The sequence below is a fragment of the Phoenix dactylifera genome, chromosome 2, assembly GCF_051530095.1.
Source record: "Phoenix dactylifera cultivar Ajwa chromosome 2, Ajwa_hap1_PhDact_Kaust_v1.1, whole genome shotgun sequence".
NCBI lineage: Eukaryota > Viridiplantae > Streptophyta > Magnoliopsida > Arecales > Arecaceae > Phoenix > Phoenix dactylifera.
Window position 1 is genome coordinate 30,672,165 of NC_143191.1, and position 16,142 is coordinate 30,688,306.

The 16,142-nt window shown below is 37.0% G+C and overlaps 1 protein-coding gene across 1 annotated transcript; it reads left to right on the plus strand.

Moving 5' to 3' along the window:
- The first annotated feature begins 1,203 nt into the window (after window positions 1-1,203).
- On the plus strand, window positions 1,204-8,925 carry LOC103718850 (protein FERTILITY RESTORER RF2, mitochondrial-like). The gene is made up of 5 exons (XM_008807844.6): window positions 1,204-1,358; window positions 2,299-2,398; window positions 6,732-6,865; window positions 8,083-8,158; window positions 8,302-8,925. The coding sequence occupies exons 2-5, from the start codon at window positions 2,317-2,319 to the stop codon at window positions 8,487-8,489; spliced, it is 480 nt and encodes a 159-aa protein (XP_008806066.1). The 5' UTR covers window positions 1,204-1,358; window positions 2,299-2,316; the 3' UTR covers window positions 8,490-8,925.
- Window positions 8,926-16,142: the final 7,217 nt, after the last annotated feature.

Sequence of the window (16,142 nt, forward strand, 5' to 3'; positions counted from 1 at the left end):
AAACAGGGATTGAAATTGTCTCCATTTAGATCCCAACACTAATTTATACGTCTTCTGGACGGGCTTACAGACACGTCATTTGTCATGCACTTATAGCTCCATTCTTCATATAGGCTACTGAATGTGCAAGTTAAAATGATTCTTTATGCCTGTAATAGTATTTTCCTCATAGTAATTCTTCTGATCATGATGCTCAACGATGGCGAAAAAAGCCCGTAGTAAAAGCAATTGAATTTGATGAGTGCCAAAACCCATGCCACGTTGAGAGTTTATAGCATCCAAGCAAATTATCGCTAGTCGAACAACGCAACCATCATTTGTTGTTCATCCATAATTCCCATCCTATGCTAATAAAAGGGAAAAAGCTAGAGTTCAGCCACCAGATAGAGCAGTAGGCTGGGCCTGATGGATATTGCTAACCGGCTCATGTACCGCACCAATCCCCATCTATCACATTAGCCTGGCGAACCTGTGAGCTAATTGTAGTCTTCACTGAAAAATACGTACTCCATTTATTCAATTCCCTGGTGTCAATAAGAAAATTTGCAACACTACAAAATATTTAGATATTACTAATATATTTTAACCATAATTATGTAGGATCACAACGAATCCATCCTTCTAACTTGCGCCTGTTAAAAACTAGGTAAGCATGTCATGAAACTTCAGTTCATATCATCCCTTGAGATTTCCTGAATTTAACTCCGATTGGAGTTGTCCTCAAAGGGTGGAGAGGGAACGAAGGTAAACGATGGCGATTTCGCCTATCTTATTTTTTTATAAAAAAAAGTTAAGCAACGTGGGCTTGACATGGGCCACATTAATAGTTGATGAGAAGTAAGTCTACTCAAGATATTAGATATAAAGAATTAGTATGGTTCGCGAAATTTTTTTTTACCAAAATATTTTTAAAAAAATTAATTTTAAAAATATAATATCTGAAAAAATAGTTTTGACATATTTGATTTATGATAGAAAGTGATACATTTTAGAGTAGCTTATATTTGGTTGGGCAACTAATTTTCTTAAAAAATATTATAAAATCTCTATTATATTTTTAATTAAAAAAGACATTATTTATTAATATTGATTGTTTATGAATATTTTTTTAAAAAAGAAATCTCAATTTTCAGTGGTGAAAAAATAGCTTTCTATATTTCTAATAATTTTTTTTAGAAATATAAGCCACCGCCTTGGAGACTTGGAGCCTACGTAGAAATACCTAAAACCATTAGGAACGACCGCGAACGTTCCCGAGCGCAAACCAGGCCGCTCCAAACCCTCGCCCACCGTCCGCCATAGCCTTAAAAATCCTTTTTCCTTGCTGCGAACTATTCGATCTCGGACAGAGCAAGAAGGTGAGTCCTCTTCGAGTCTTCTTAAAACATCTTTCTCATTTTATTTTGTTTATTTTGTCTTTTGTGATGACGGCTATCTGTAATGTTTGTTTGTTTCCTTTGCTTTCTCTTTTCTTGTTTTTGTGTACATGGATGTGTTCCTTGTGTCCTGTTAGGGAGGATCCAAATACTTCCAGTGGTATAGCTTTTTTTTTTTTTTTTTTTGGTGTGTGTGTGTGTTTTAGGGGGGGAATATTTTAGGTGCCTAGATTTGTTGAATATTTCCAAATGTCAACCTGATTAATTCAAAGCTAGTGGACCTCAAGAATTCATGATTACTTGGTTATGAGTCTTTTCTTTATCATTTAACATTCCCGAGTCTGAATTTTCGCGATGTATACACAAGTATCCTGAAATCAAGTGCACTTGTACGGATTAACAGTCCATTATGGGACTCTGTTGTGTATACACCCATACCAACTTAGTTTTCGCAGTGGGTCCTTTGGCTCTTGCTCTGTTTGCTATCTTGCATGGGATATGTTATCTTCATGATCCATTGCGGTAGACAACATTAAAGTAATGAATGCTGAATAAAATGAAAATTAGAGGTTGTCTTTAGAAGAGAAAATATCTGTGGATGCTCGTGTTGGATGAAATATAATTTTAGGAATCAGTGGGAAATCAGAATTCACAGTCTTGACCTTAATAACTGGTATAAAGCTTGTGGTTTTATTTCTGATTGCTAACCAAGCATGGGAAAAGATTATTATTATTATTATTATGATGATGATGATGGTAATAACAATTTTGCACTCTTATTTGTGTTTGTAAATGAAAGGTTGTAAGTTACACATTTGTTTATAATTTTAGTAACAAGCATGATTCTTTTGGCTTCTTTAAACTGATTTAGTCCACAATTTTATCATGTGAGGGTCATTTTAATATGTGTTAAATTTTGCAGGCTTTTGACTATTCTTACATGATGCAGTCATTAAGTGCAACCATAGCATCACCAAGTGTATATCTGCCTACTTTTACGACCTCAACCAAGAGATTTTTTGGTAAATATTTCTTTGGTTGTGATATGTTATGGGTAAATGGATATGTAGATATATCTCACTATAGTCATGAATTTTCACTTCCTTAGCATGCTATACTTGTTACTAAGATGGTAATATTTAATTATTGGTGTATATTTAAGCTCCTAGCACCTTCTATGATTCTCATGTTTAGAATACCATGTGGTTGTCGGCCTTTATAATATATGTGGGGCATCTGCCGGAGATGAAGACTAATAATACTCACTAATATGCAATAAAACATATGGTATTAATGCTACAGAGTGGCTTTGTAGAACTTGAGAAAGGATTTAGCTCTGCTCGATCTGCTATCACCCTGATTGTCACATTTCATGATATATATAGTTTAAATATTTGTTTCAGTATTGCAGTTTTGTTTTCATTGTTGCTCTGGTCCTTCAGTTGGGTGATTTTGTTTTCTTTTACTTTGCTTCTGTCCTCTTCGTATTAAGTTTTCCCCCTTTCCTGCTTAATTCTATTAATAATAATGACCTTAATATTTTTCACACTGTCAGTTATTTCATTTCCTTCTTCTCTGTTCTTCTACTTATCCATGACCTCCCATTCTCATGTCTGCAGCAGAATATGGACTCCAGACCTTCTAATTCTGTTGTTGATTCTCTTCATTATGCTTTGTATTTTTCATAACTCCTTCTGTGTCACTATCCACTTCAGGATTGTCACAGGCAACTGAGTGATTAAATACTCAATTAGGAGCTTTCATCTTTGAATGAGCATATCACTCTTAAGTGAACTTAAATTAGTGACCCTTCTTAGGCAGGCATAATTATTTGATCTTACTTATTGCAAGTAACATTTCCAGTTCCAGGGCTAGATCATTTGACCATGCTTTTGCACAGCCTTGATTGGCAGCACGGAGCTCTGGTTAGAACTGGGTGATAATTATGTGATCTTTTCCATAATTGCTAGAATGACCTATATTTTTCTATTGCTTACCAGTATCGTGATATTATAACAAGTAATAAATCTTGCCTCATTTTGGAAAGCAATAAGCATGTATGGTGCTAAGTTTTATATAAATTTTATTATTCCTTGATGCTTTCTGCATGTTAAGTTTGTCTATATTTGTCTACATCATAGCAGAAGTTTATAACTGATATTATATCTTTTTCTCATTTTATAAGAAAGGCTTGCACCTACAGCCATCTGATGTTGGCAATAAAATTCAACTAGATGATGGTGGAAAGTTTATAGATGGTTGTTTAATGTGCTATTCATTATATTAGGATAATGTACATCCCCCAGTCTAGGGAGTGTAAAGGAGTTGAGCTTGAGTTCGACTCTTCAATTAACCAAGCTTGCCCAAGCTTAACCTAAGGTCATAGTGAGCTGGAAGGCCTAGCTGAAGCTGAGCCCTTTTAAACTTGAATTAGCTTGAGCTCAACTCAATTGAGCTTGAAAGCACTATTTGGCTAGGGGGAAGGTGGGCTAGGATTATGTTTAATGATAGGAGAAGAACAAGCTGATCAAAGAGGAGGATCCGGACTCCTAACTTTGTGGGGACTTAGTGGTGGTGAAAGGCATCAGTGTGGAGGATCTTTAGAATAGAAATGGGACGCGGAATGAGGATCAAAATTCTGTGCAATATAAGATTTAATTGTTGTTCTTGGTCTTTGACGCCATGTTTGGATATTGGTTATCAAGGTCCGCAGAATCGTCCCGAACCATCTGGTTCGGAGCGTCCCAAGCCGTATCGGCGGCTTATGGGGATGGTTCCGGCAAAGAAACTGAAATGCCATCACCAGAGGAGGAGAAGAAGAAGGAAAGAGAAGAAAAGAGAGAGCGAGCAGGGGAGAGAGGGAGAGGGAGAGGGAGGGAGACCGGTGGAGGGCCGGCGGAGGCTGGTGCTGGTGCGGGTGGCGGAGGCCGCGGCTGGGGTTTGGCCATAAAATGTTTTGCGATTTTTAAGTGAAATCGCTCTCCGCCAGCCCTCCGCCAACCTCCCTCCCTCCTCCTCTTTCTCCCTCCTCCGCTCCCACGATCTTCTGTGTTGGTACAGGCCCGGCCCGGCATGGCGCGGGCCCATACCAACTCGTGCTGCCGGACAACCGATACGGTGCTCGATACTGGCACAACAGATCCTGCTGGTTATGGTATGGCTAGGGGCAGGTTAGCAGTTTAACCAACCAATCAAAAATCCAAAATGACATGTCAAACTTAATTGGTGAACACCCCAAAAAGAAGCCTAACCTGATTCATAAGGGAGGTAAAATAAAGTTAACCACTGGATCTCTCTCCTCTCTTTCTTTACTTGTTCACTTTTTTTATAGCTTAACTCACTAACCCTCAGAATGTCAACCAAACAATAAATAACTCTAACCCATAATTATCTGATAAGGGTGTGGTTACCAATGATTTAATCTATTTACCCCAAGGTTAACTAATGGTTAAATTCCTATTTACACAAAGAATCGTGATAATAAGAAAGACAACCGATAGATGGCCATTTTCATTGAGCAACAATTTATTGATGAAACAAAGAGAATGATAGTCATCTCTTAAATAAAGTCATTACAAGTTTGAAATAAAACAATTTGCAAAACTAGAAATACCAATCACCAGCTGATTGAATTCATTTGGAGAAAAAAGTCTTTATGTAAATTGAAATATGGATATGCAGTTCAACATTGTTTGATGTCCTAGATTGCATTCATGTGCATGCACATGCATTTTGCACATGCATTTTGCACATGCATTTGAGAGAGAGAGAGAGAGAGAGAGCTTGGAAATTAGATGTTGGAGCTTGAACAGATGAAACACTGAATAAGGTTAAATCTATGGCATTGGTGATTGAGAAAATAGAAGAGGACTACAGGAGATCTCTTACTGTGAGTGAGAGGAAAAAAAATGCCAATTCTAAATGAAGAGACCTGTTTGTAAAGGATTGTGATCACATTCAGTTGGTTAAAAATTGTTAATAATCTTGATTGCATTCGATGGTTTTGTCATTTTCTTGTAAGTGGGACTGCTGATGGGGCAACCTGCAGCCCAATTGTATATTTTTTTGGATGCGTCTTGAGAAAGGTCTTAGGACAAGCTTGTTGAAAACTTTGAATTTTCTCATCACAGAACTGTTACATTAACAAGCCTACTTGTAAGGTAGCATATTGGAAATATATTCTTGGAAAAATTCTTGAAAAGGTTAAAGCATGATAGTTTGTGGAACTTTTCATAGAGGTCTACCAGCGTGGCTGACTATTAACAGTCTTGTAACCATTGAGTGCCAGTTAATAGTTCTCTTTTTTTCAAATTTTACGGAGGTGGTTATACTTTCATAAATTTGAGGGTGAGCCTTGGCTCAATGGTAAGGTTGCTTCAATGTATATTGGAGGTCATGGGTTTGAAGCACAAAAATAACCTCACTGCACATGAGAGTAAGGCTGTGTACGTCTAATCCTACTCAGATCTTGCAATAGCAAGAACTTCATGCACTGGGCTGCCCTTTAATGATATTTCAATAATTTTGCTCTATCCACTATAAAATAGGTAGCAACTAATACATGCAAGTAACTTTAGCCTGCATGTTTGATTTAGTGGAAGTTTCTTAAAATATTTTAGAGCTATTTTTTCCCCAAGTTTAACTTCTTGCTCTCTAAGCACTTCCAATCATGCAAGAGATTACTAAAGTAAGTTACATTCAGATCACCAGCCAGCAAAGTTAGTCATATCCAATGCCAAGTTCTGTGATGATGATATTTTGATTTTGTTCATTTAATTTCAATATTTTTATTAATATTCAAGATTTATGATCCTTAGTTAAAAAGGCTTTAATTAGCTGACCTGTAGCTATAGTTGACTGATAACAGCTGTTTATCCAAGTTGAAGAAAGGATTTTAGAAATGCAGTTGTTTTTTTTAAATATGGTGAGGTATAATGAAATGTTTATCAGGCTGTTATAATCATGTGGAATAAAGAAATGTGTGCTTATACTTATTCTCATTATGCATTAGATTGTATCTATACTGATATTTTATTCCTCGATTTGTTTATCATTTGTTGGAAATTAAGCTATGACTTGGAGTACTGAAAATCTTTTGTAGTAGGTCAATTTGTGCACCAGTGGAAAATTAATTTTGCATTAGCATGCAATGTTTTCAATTTTGATTGCTGCTCTCTGAAAAAAATGACTCTGAAATACCTGAAAAGAAAAAGAATCTATATCATATTGATAATTATATGCTCTGATGTTTAAATCTTTTCTGGTGAAGTTCTGTTAGTCTGGGCATTGTAGGTATTCTGGATATTGTAACTTTATGCCGCTATCAACCCATGCTGGTCTATAATATAAATGCAGGCAACAAGAGGCTCCAACATACCCCATACGGTCTCCAGCTGCCTGCCACACAATTTCATCCTTTTCGGCAGAAACAGACCATTTCATTTACTCGAAGATTGCCTTTCAGAGCAAGGATTTGTGCAGCTGCTTTGGTATTGTCTTCTCTTAACTTGAAGATCATGTTCAGCAAACAACTGCATGACTATCTACCAACCACCCAGGAAGAAAAGGAAAAACCCCAAACAAAAGTGGGCATGGACCACTTGCCTTTACTCCAATAATAGAAGCCATCTAAGGCATGTTGCTTGTAATATTTGAGCAAGGAAGAAATAAATGGGATAAAAAAACTTTAATAAGCTAAAATTAGCATCTGCATCTAAGCTTATATATAATAATTTCTAAGAAAATCTTCAATACATGGTACGCCATACCACACCAGTTTGGTACCCGGTACATGGTATAGGAGGCGTACCGACACTTGGTACGCCAAACTGGCTCCATGTCATATCATACCAACACAGTGATAGTGTGGCACGGATACGGGGCTTGATACCACTGCGGCGTACCTTGCATCAATGATTAGAGGAGCTTTGCCTATGCTCCTCAAAACATATAGCTTTTCAATCGCTATAGCTTCATAATATGCTAGCAACCGGGTACATGCATTAGGAAAGAGAGAAAGAAGAGCGAGTGATAGAGCCCAATCTATTTAGGAGTTGATTCCGAAGATTAATCTGTTTGGGAGTTGCATTAGAGAAAGATGTAAAGTCCAGTTTGGGTGTTTTATAGAGGAGGTCTTACATGATTGGGAGAGGAGGAGAGAGCGCATGTGATAGTTAATGGTGAAAAAGTGGAGGTAAGTAACCTGTTCTTATAAATAGGGTGGGTATTTTCGGCATAAAAATTGACAGATGAACCAGAGAGAATATTCCCTGAATTCGAAACCGTCGTTTTTGTATGTAGTATAGATCTTGAAAATGCATTTGTTCGGAAGAATCTCTGATGATGGAGAGTTAGTCTCAAAGTTATCAGGACATTGTTTAGGACTTTCAAAGTTTTTGGGGGAAGCAGTTTAGGTGTATGTCACTCTTCTACAATGAATACCACCAATAAGGATGCACCAAGCAAAGAATCTCATTTTTTATCTAGCAAGATGGTTTAAAACACATGGGGCCTGCAACCTTTGCGAATATCCAGAGTGGGTGGCCCTCCCCAGTCACCTAAACCCACACAACTCTGTTGAAGGCTGGATGGGTCCAGATCTCACTAGGCTAGCTTTTTTGATGTGCAGTTACGTGACGCTAACACATTGTCATGAACCATTGTTTTTATGCTCACTTGTGACTAATTGCATCGTTAACTTCTACAGAACGCGAGTTGTGCAGCAGCACAAACCCAAACTGTGCAACGTCAATCATCAACTATTACTGTCAATCCCATTAAAGGTACAGTATATTGTCATTTTATGGACTTAATGTTGTCTGGAGTATCTTTGCTTCTGTGTCATCAAGTGTATTTTCTCTTAATTTATTGAAACATGAATTTTTCATTTTCATAAACTGAGACATTTCAACTTTGTATATCGCAGGGAAGGAAAAGCTACCGAAGCTAGACGATGGAGGTATAGGTTTCCCCCCACGGAATGATGGCGGCGGTGGCGGTGGTGGCGGTGGTGGGCATGAATGGTCTGGTGGATTCTATTTTTTTGCTTTCCTTGTTTTCCTAGGTTATCTGAAGGATCTAGAGAGCAAAGAACCTTCTGGGAATAGAAGATGAAGAAACCACCCATAGTAAGGATAGTGCATTAATGCATGATTGTTTCCTCTCTTTATTCTGCTTTAGCAAGAATAATGTCTTTTTTTAAAAGAAAATATAACAAAATGATGTTATATGGATTAGATTTCTAATGTTCACATACTTCAGTGTAAAAGCTCAGTGTAAGAACCTTCTAGTCCTTCCTGTTCAATGTTGACCCAGGTGATTTGCTCTCTCATCTGACAGCCCGATTATCCGTCTGTTCAGTATCCCTCCTATAAAGTTTGTTGTATAAAGTAACAGAAGTGAATAATTTATATAGATGTTGCTGACTTATTGAGTCCTAAATTTATGGTAGACGTAGTTATGTAAAATTATAATAGCAGTTTTGGGATGTACAGTGAATGTGGTCGCTGTAAGGTGAAGGAAAATTGAATGAAAATTATATTGGTTACTATTGAACTCTTTGAGCATGATGTCTGCTGGTTGGTAGTGAGAGGACTCTTAGTACCCACAAAAAAAAGGGGCGCTGGTGAAAAAACAATCATTTGATTTAGTTTTTCTCCGATCGGAGTTGTGTCGGAGAAACTTACCTTTCATTTATGGTTCATTTCCCCCCTTCGGCTTATGGCCTCGTCCCCCTCGAGGGGAGTGGTTACAAGTTTGAAAAGAAAAGTCCTCGTTTCGTTCAGCTTGGAAAGCCTCATCATATATTTCTGGAGAGATCATATATGTAGGCCCGGTTCTCAACTCTAAACAAATTCTATTTCAACTGAGTCACTATCAAAGACACCACTTCTAATATACTTCTAATCCAATCTAAGCTAATCCCATCACTAACCTAATAAAACTCCCAAACAAGTAAAAACTCTAGCCAAAACCAACTTCTAATCACTTAGACTTCTTATATTGGTTTACTTCCAACATGCCCCTTAAACCAATATATTCATAAGAAACCTCACCAAGCAGACTTTTTAGCTTCACAAATGCTTCTACTTTTAGTGCTTTGGTGGGGATATCAGCTACTTGATCTTCTCCCTTGCAATGATGTAGTTCGACTACCTTATCTTTGACAAGCTTCCGAAAAAAGTGATATCGAACTCTTATGTTCTTACTTCTACCATGAAAAACTGGATCCTTGGCAATCAAAATTGCCGACTTATTATCATAATAGATTTTGGTCAAATCACTTTGTGGAAATCCCAACTCTTTCAATATTCTTTTTAGCCAATAACATCTAAGTCATACATGATGATGCCGCAACATACTCGGCTTCTGCTGTGGAGAGTGCAACTATGTCTTGCTTCTTAGAGGACCAAGTAAAAACACTCTTGCCAAAGAAGAATATATTCCCAAATGTACTCTTTCGATCATCAATATCTCCTGCCCAATCACTATCTGTGTATCCAACCAGTTTTGATTCTTGTGTAGATGTATAAAGAATACCAAAATCAAGTGTACCTTTGATGTATCTCATGATTTATTTTGCAGCTTGTAGATGTAACTGTGTAGGAAACTCTACATAGCGACTGATGAGCCCAACTCCAAACATAATGTTAGGTCGTGTAGCTGTTCGATATTGAAGGCTTCCAATTATCTGCTTGAAATATGTTGCATCTACCAATCCACCACTTCCTTCCTTACGCAACTTTAATCCGATCTCAACCGAAATACTAACTGGTTTGGCATTCTCCATCTTGAATCTTAGAAGTATTTCATTCGCATACTTCTTTTGAGAAACAAATATCCCATGTTCATTGTGATGAACTTCAAGACTCAAATAATAGGCCATAAGACTCATGTCAGTCATCTCAAATTCTTGAACCATACAACTCTTGAATTCTTCAATCATAGAAGAACTATTTTCAATGAACATCAAATCATTGACATATAAGGAAATAAGTAATAGATCTCCATACTCACTTTGCTTGATGTAGAAAGTATGTTCGTAAGGACACTTACGAAACCCTTGTTCTTGAAAGTACTTGTCAATGCGAGTGTACCATTATCTGAGGCTTGCTTCAATCTATATAGTGTTTTCTTCAACATATAGACTTGATCTTCATACTCTTTTTTCATATATTCTGGAGGTTGTTCAACATACACCTCCTCTTCCAAGATCCCATTGACGAAAGTAGACTTTACATCCATTTGTTGAATCCTCCACTTGTTTTGAGATGCTAATGCAATACCACTGTTAGAAAACAACAGGCCTCTTTGGAGAAGTAGAATAGTAAAGAAAAGAGAGAAAAAGAGAGAGGAATTGAGAAGCTACGATGGGAATTCAATTCAGTCTAAAAAAACATAAGTTGCTTCCAAAGAAAAACCAGCCACCACATACATATCATATATAAATATGTATATAGGTCCGGTTCCCAGCGCTAAACAAATTCTATTTCAACTGAGTCGCTGTCAAAGACACCACTTCTAGTATAGTTCTAATCCAATCTAAAGTAATCCAATCACTAACCTAATAAAACTCCCAAACAAGTAAGAACTCTAGCCAAAACCAAATCCTAGTCACTTAGACGACTTATATTGGTTTACTTCCAACAGAAAGCTCCAAAACGATCATGGAATAGTCTTATTCAGATAAGTCCAAAAATTGGATTTATTTGGACGATCTTTTCCATCAAATGAATGGAGTAAAATTATTCCTTTCAATTATGGTTTTGCCCCTAAGCATTTTAAATATATCAAAAAGTGGGCTGATATGTTTGTCTTTGCCATAAAATCCTGGAAACCGATGTCCTCACTTATTCTCTGACCTCCCCAACATCCGGCCACCAAAGAATAACTATCCTGGAATAGCCCTACCCTTCAACAATAGTTGCGACATCGCTTTCGAAGTTATCCCTTCTACCAAAGAAAGCCTTCATGCTTGGACTTGCCACCTTATTCGCTGCTACAACGTGGTGCAAAGTGATTGGTCTAAACCTCATGGGATACCTATTTCTCAATTATTTGCAGTTTGCATGCTCAGACATCAGCTATTCCTATTCTGCAGCACAAGGATAGCTCGCGAGGAGGAACGAGACCCCTCCAATTTAACCTTCTACTGCGTTCTTGTATTGCATTGATTTCTAATTGCCATATAAGATGCGAAAACTGAGCAGAGAGCAGTTGCAATTTTGTTTTTTTTTAGATCAATGCCCGATTAATTAAAAAGTATTACGTCTAAATATTTCCATCAAAAGCGATTCCTGTTACCAACTTGCTTCCACTACCTCGAAAGCTGGCTATGGTTATTTCAAATGTCCCCATTGTTTGTACATCAATCTACTGGATTGATTGAAAAGGTACGACGTCTGCGCTTACAACACTCGGCTACCATTTCAGAAAGGGGTTAGCTCAAGTCTTCTGTGGGTGTGGAATTCTTTATTTCCATTGGAACAAGATCCAATCCAGGGAGGAATTTAAGATTCATGTCCAACAAATCATGCTGAGGTTATAGGTAAGGACATGCCAGATACAGCCATTCAAAAGTGAAACAATACATCCATAAAAATGTTCATATATCTGTAATTATTTCATTCCCTTTTGTCTCTATCCACTCCAATTCGATATTATATATTGGAGTTTATGCATACATCAAACTGCATGATTTTTGTGAGGATCCGTGCAGGTTTATGTTTAGTCCCACATTAGCTATGCATTGAGTAAATTTTGAGTATTTATATATAACCAAAAAATCCAAATAATAGCTAGTCTTTTTGGATTAGATTCTAAGTTATGATAAATAGTATCAAACGAATTCCGCCTATGACCTATGTAAATTAGAGAACATTGCAGCACCGGATAAAAATGCGAGAGCTTAGGTAGATCTTAGATGAGGCCCTTGGTTGCAATAATTTTCAACAACTAGCGTGGGACATACAATGGATATGAGATCAGGGGTTGGTGGTGATCGGAGGATTGGTTCCTCTGTCCAGCTCTTCCTCCACCTCACAAATATAAGCGAAGTTCCAAAGATGATAACGATGGGCCCGTTTACGATGTACGAGCAAACAAATTTAGTTGGAGGGACCCAACTGGCTTGTCCATAGGTGCAGAAAAGCCCTTGGACTTTTTTAAATGAAACATCAGTACATTTCCTGCAAAGCACGGTTGGACGTCAGCTTTTTTTGGGACAGCGATTGGTTACCAAAGGCGTGCTTTGCGGCTGGTAACTTAAATGAGTTGCTCGCTATTATTATAACCCAAAAGGACCAAAAGGAGGCTGATGCTTTGTAATCTTTTAACCCCGCCCCGCCCCTCTCCCTCTACGAGGAAATCCAACCGAAAAATTGGATGAACGGAGAACTTGGCCCAATGTTATTGGTACGAAATGTTACTGAATTTACCAACTATACTATCTGGAATTGTTAAACATTTTTTTTCAAAATAATAAGATAAAGACCTACAAGCGAAAAATCCATTTGCTATTTCTCTTCTTTCCTTTTTTTATTTTTAAAAGCCGAAGAAAAAAAAATCAACGGGAGTACTACACTCAACGGGAGCTTGTGAAATTTCTTTGGTAGAAAATATGTATTGCTTTTTAAATAAAGCAAAAAAAGAAACAACTAATGGCAGAGACTTTGTGCAAATACAATTTTCAACATTGATCTTCACATGATATGTTACCAATCTGTGGAGAAATAGAAGCATAACAACAAAAAGAATGAAAGAAAAAAAAAATATAAAAACAACTATGAGAGTTGGACTAATTGGGCCTATTTTGAATTGAAGTTTGCATTGCCCACCAACTTTCAATCAGAAAACTTCAAAAAAAAATTGAAATCGAAATAGAAGAGGATGGTCGCCCCTAGACTTGACCACGGTTCGGTTCTAACCGGAAAACCGGACCGAAACCGAACCGGGAAGAACCGGACCGGAACCGGAACCGTGTCTCACGGTTCTTAACCGAACCGGAATCTTGAGGCATACGGTTCGGTTAAGGTTACAGGTTTGATGGAACCGGAACCGGAACCGGAACCGAATCGGAACCGGCGGTTCGGTTCCGGTTCGAACAAAAAGAAAACGACTATTTTACCCCTCCTAACAACTAAAAAACGGCTAGTTTGAGGAGCATTTTGGAAAACAAAAATTATTGCCAACACTATATATACCTCTCCAAATCAATTTTTTCACCACACCACTCAATCTTCCAATCTCTCTCTCAATTTTTCACTCTCTCAATTATTCAATCTATTCCAATTCTCTATACATTTCATAACCTTCCCACATTTTCATTTTTTCCAATCCAATTATCAAAAATGTCTTCCTCCTGCTCAAACAAAGGCAAGAAAATATATGTTCCAAATCCAAATTCTTGGGATCCAAATTACCGACCCCCCTCTATTGATGAGTAAATAATAAAATGAGGTACAAATTATCATTTTTATTAATTACACAATATATTTGTATTTAAATTTTTTTTCCAAATTAATTACACAATCTATTTTTTTTCAAAATTTTATAATGGGAACTGGAACCGTCTAGAACCGGAACCGGAACCGTCTAGAACTGGAACCGTTTATAACCGGAATCGGAACCATCTAGAACCAGAACCGGAACCGGCGGTTCTAGAACCGGAACCGAACCGACTATTTTCGGTTCCGGTTAAGGTTCTAGGTTTTTGTGGAACCGGAACCGGCGGTTCCGGAACCGGCGGTTCCGGAACCATGGTCAGGTCTAGTCGCCCCCAGTTGTGGTTGGTGGGGACTCGTCGGGCCAATGCAAACGACCGACGGCCATTGGGGGCCGCTGCAACCGGCAAACGGTCGCCGTTTAATTCTCTGCATGATTATAAGGTCCTTATGCCATTGTTACTATTGATGTTCCCTTCATCTTATCAAGAATATTGGTGATTTATTTCACACATTATTCTTTGTTTCTTCTATTCCTGTGAATAAAATTTATTCTATGCTAGCAGAAAAGTTTGATTTCTATTTCATAAATCAGAGAGAGAGAGAGAGAGAGAGAGAGAGAGTATTCTTTTAATATGGGTCCGATCGCAAGGAGATTTATGCAGATATTAAAGTTTTTAGAAAACATATTACTCAAGGCAAAAAAGTGAACATGCTCTATATTATGTTAAAGTTTTTGGGCCATTCATTGATATCCAGCGAGGGAGGGAGTTGGTGAGAGAGGAAGAATATAGGACACTAGAGAAGATAAGAAGTGAGAATGAGACGACTTTACTTTACCTGGTGGTTAGCCACCGCTGGCCTTCCTCCCATCATGCCAACGCCGAAGAAGTGGAAGAGGAGGGTTGAGGATGAGACGGAGGCACCAAATCAAGTCGGGAATCCCTAATTCCAATTCCACTTCTCATACTGCTTTTAAAAACCAAGTCGTTTGAATTCAGATCAGTGATATGAACCATGGTTTCTTTATCATCGACAGCTCTATTCGTATTTGGTGCGAGACCTCCTAATAGATGAAAACCATGTTAAACAACTTTCATTGCAGATCTCAAAGTAGCAAACTATGGTAACTGCATCCACACCTTCAGCATTTCTCTTGTTGAGCCTATCAGCATAGATAACGGCTATTCCAAATTACACGCAAGTGAGTGAGAGTTCAGATGGAGGAGCAGGCAATGGGAAAAGGAGCAACAAAACTGAGTGGGCCGCAAACTCCCTAACTGCTAAAATTTAGGTATATAAAAGATTCATTTAGAAGAGCTTTTAAGAAATAAAAAAAAACTAAAATAGTGAATTTTGGCCGATCAATATGGCGGTGGTGACCAGATGTGGGCATGCGTCCAAGGAGGTCTGTACGTATGCATAGAGCGTGAAATAATGACCTACTAAGGTAGGCATAATTATCAGAAGTGTCGCATGGTACCATACTAGATAATCATAATCTAGGCCCTATTTGAAAGAGCTGTTGACAATAGAGCTTTTAAAAGTAGAGTTTTCTGAAGTAGAGTTTTTATAAAAAACTATTTAATGTTTGGTAACTACATTTCTAAAGTGTTGTACCCCTTTAATATGTATTTGGTGAACAAACTAAGAAAGCACTTTTGGTATGATAAAATGACTATAAAGAACATTACATAGTATTATACAACAGAGTATAATAAAATATAATATGTATTAATATATAAATATATGATATAGTATAATATTATTGTAATATAAAATAATATTATTATAATATAGTAATATAATATTATATATTATAGCATAATAATTTAATATAATATTAAATTATTTAACATAATATATCAATGAATTATGATATAATGTAATATAATATTATATTTATAGTATAATACAAAAATAAAGATATAAATATTATAATTATTAGCGTAAATTAATTTTTCATAATATAACAAATTTTCTAACAAAGGTGATAAAATTGGTTAAACAATTATTAAAGAGACATTTTGTGTAATTGTTATATTTTATTACAGATATTTTGATAAAAAAACAGGTTTCCATCAAGCTTACAAGTGTTTTTTTGAAAAGCTCCAAAATAGAGCTTCTCCTAAAAAACTGTTTTAGCTTTCTCATAAAGCTAAAAACAGCTTTTCAAAATTTTTACCAAACACTCATGTCTTATCTAAAAGTGCTTTTGGAGGAGTAGAAAGTATTTTTTTGACCCTCCAAAAGCTTTGCCAAATGGGTCCTAATTTTTTTAATCAAAGTCCAGGACCACGAACGAGGAATCCAAATACACGACGTC

What these genes read in the sequence shown, in the direction of transcription:
- LOC103718850 (XM_008807844.6), top strand. Translation starts at nt 2,317, where the DNA reads ATGATGCAGTCATTAAGTGCAACCATAGCATCACCAAGTGTATATCTG. An exon ending in GGATTTGTGCAGCTGCTTTG is followed by an intron (nt 6,866 to 8,082) that starts GTATTGTCTTCT and finishes TAACTTCTACAG; the next exon opens with AACGCGAGTTGTGCAGCAGC. An exon ending in TACTGTCAATCCCATTAAAG is followed by an intron (nt 8,159 to 8,301) that starts GTACAGTATATT and finishes TGTATATCGCAG; the next exon opens with GGAAGGAAAAGCTACCGAAG.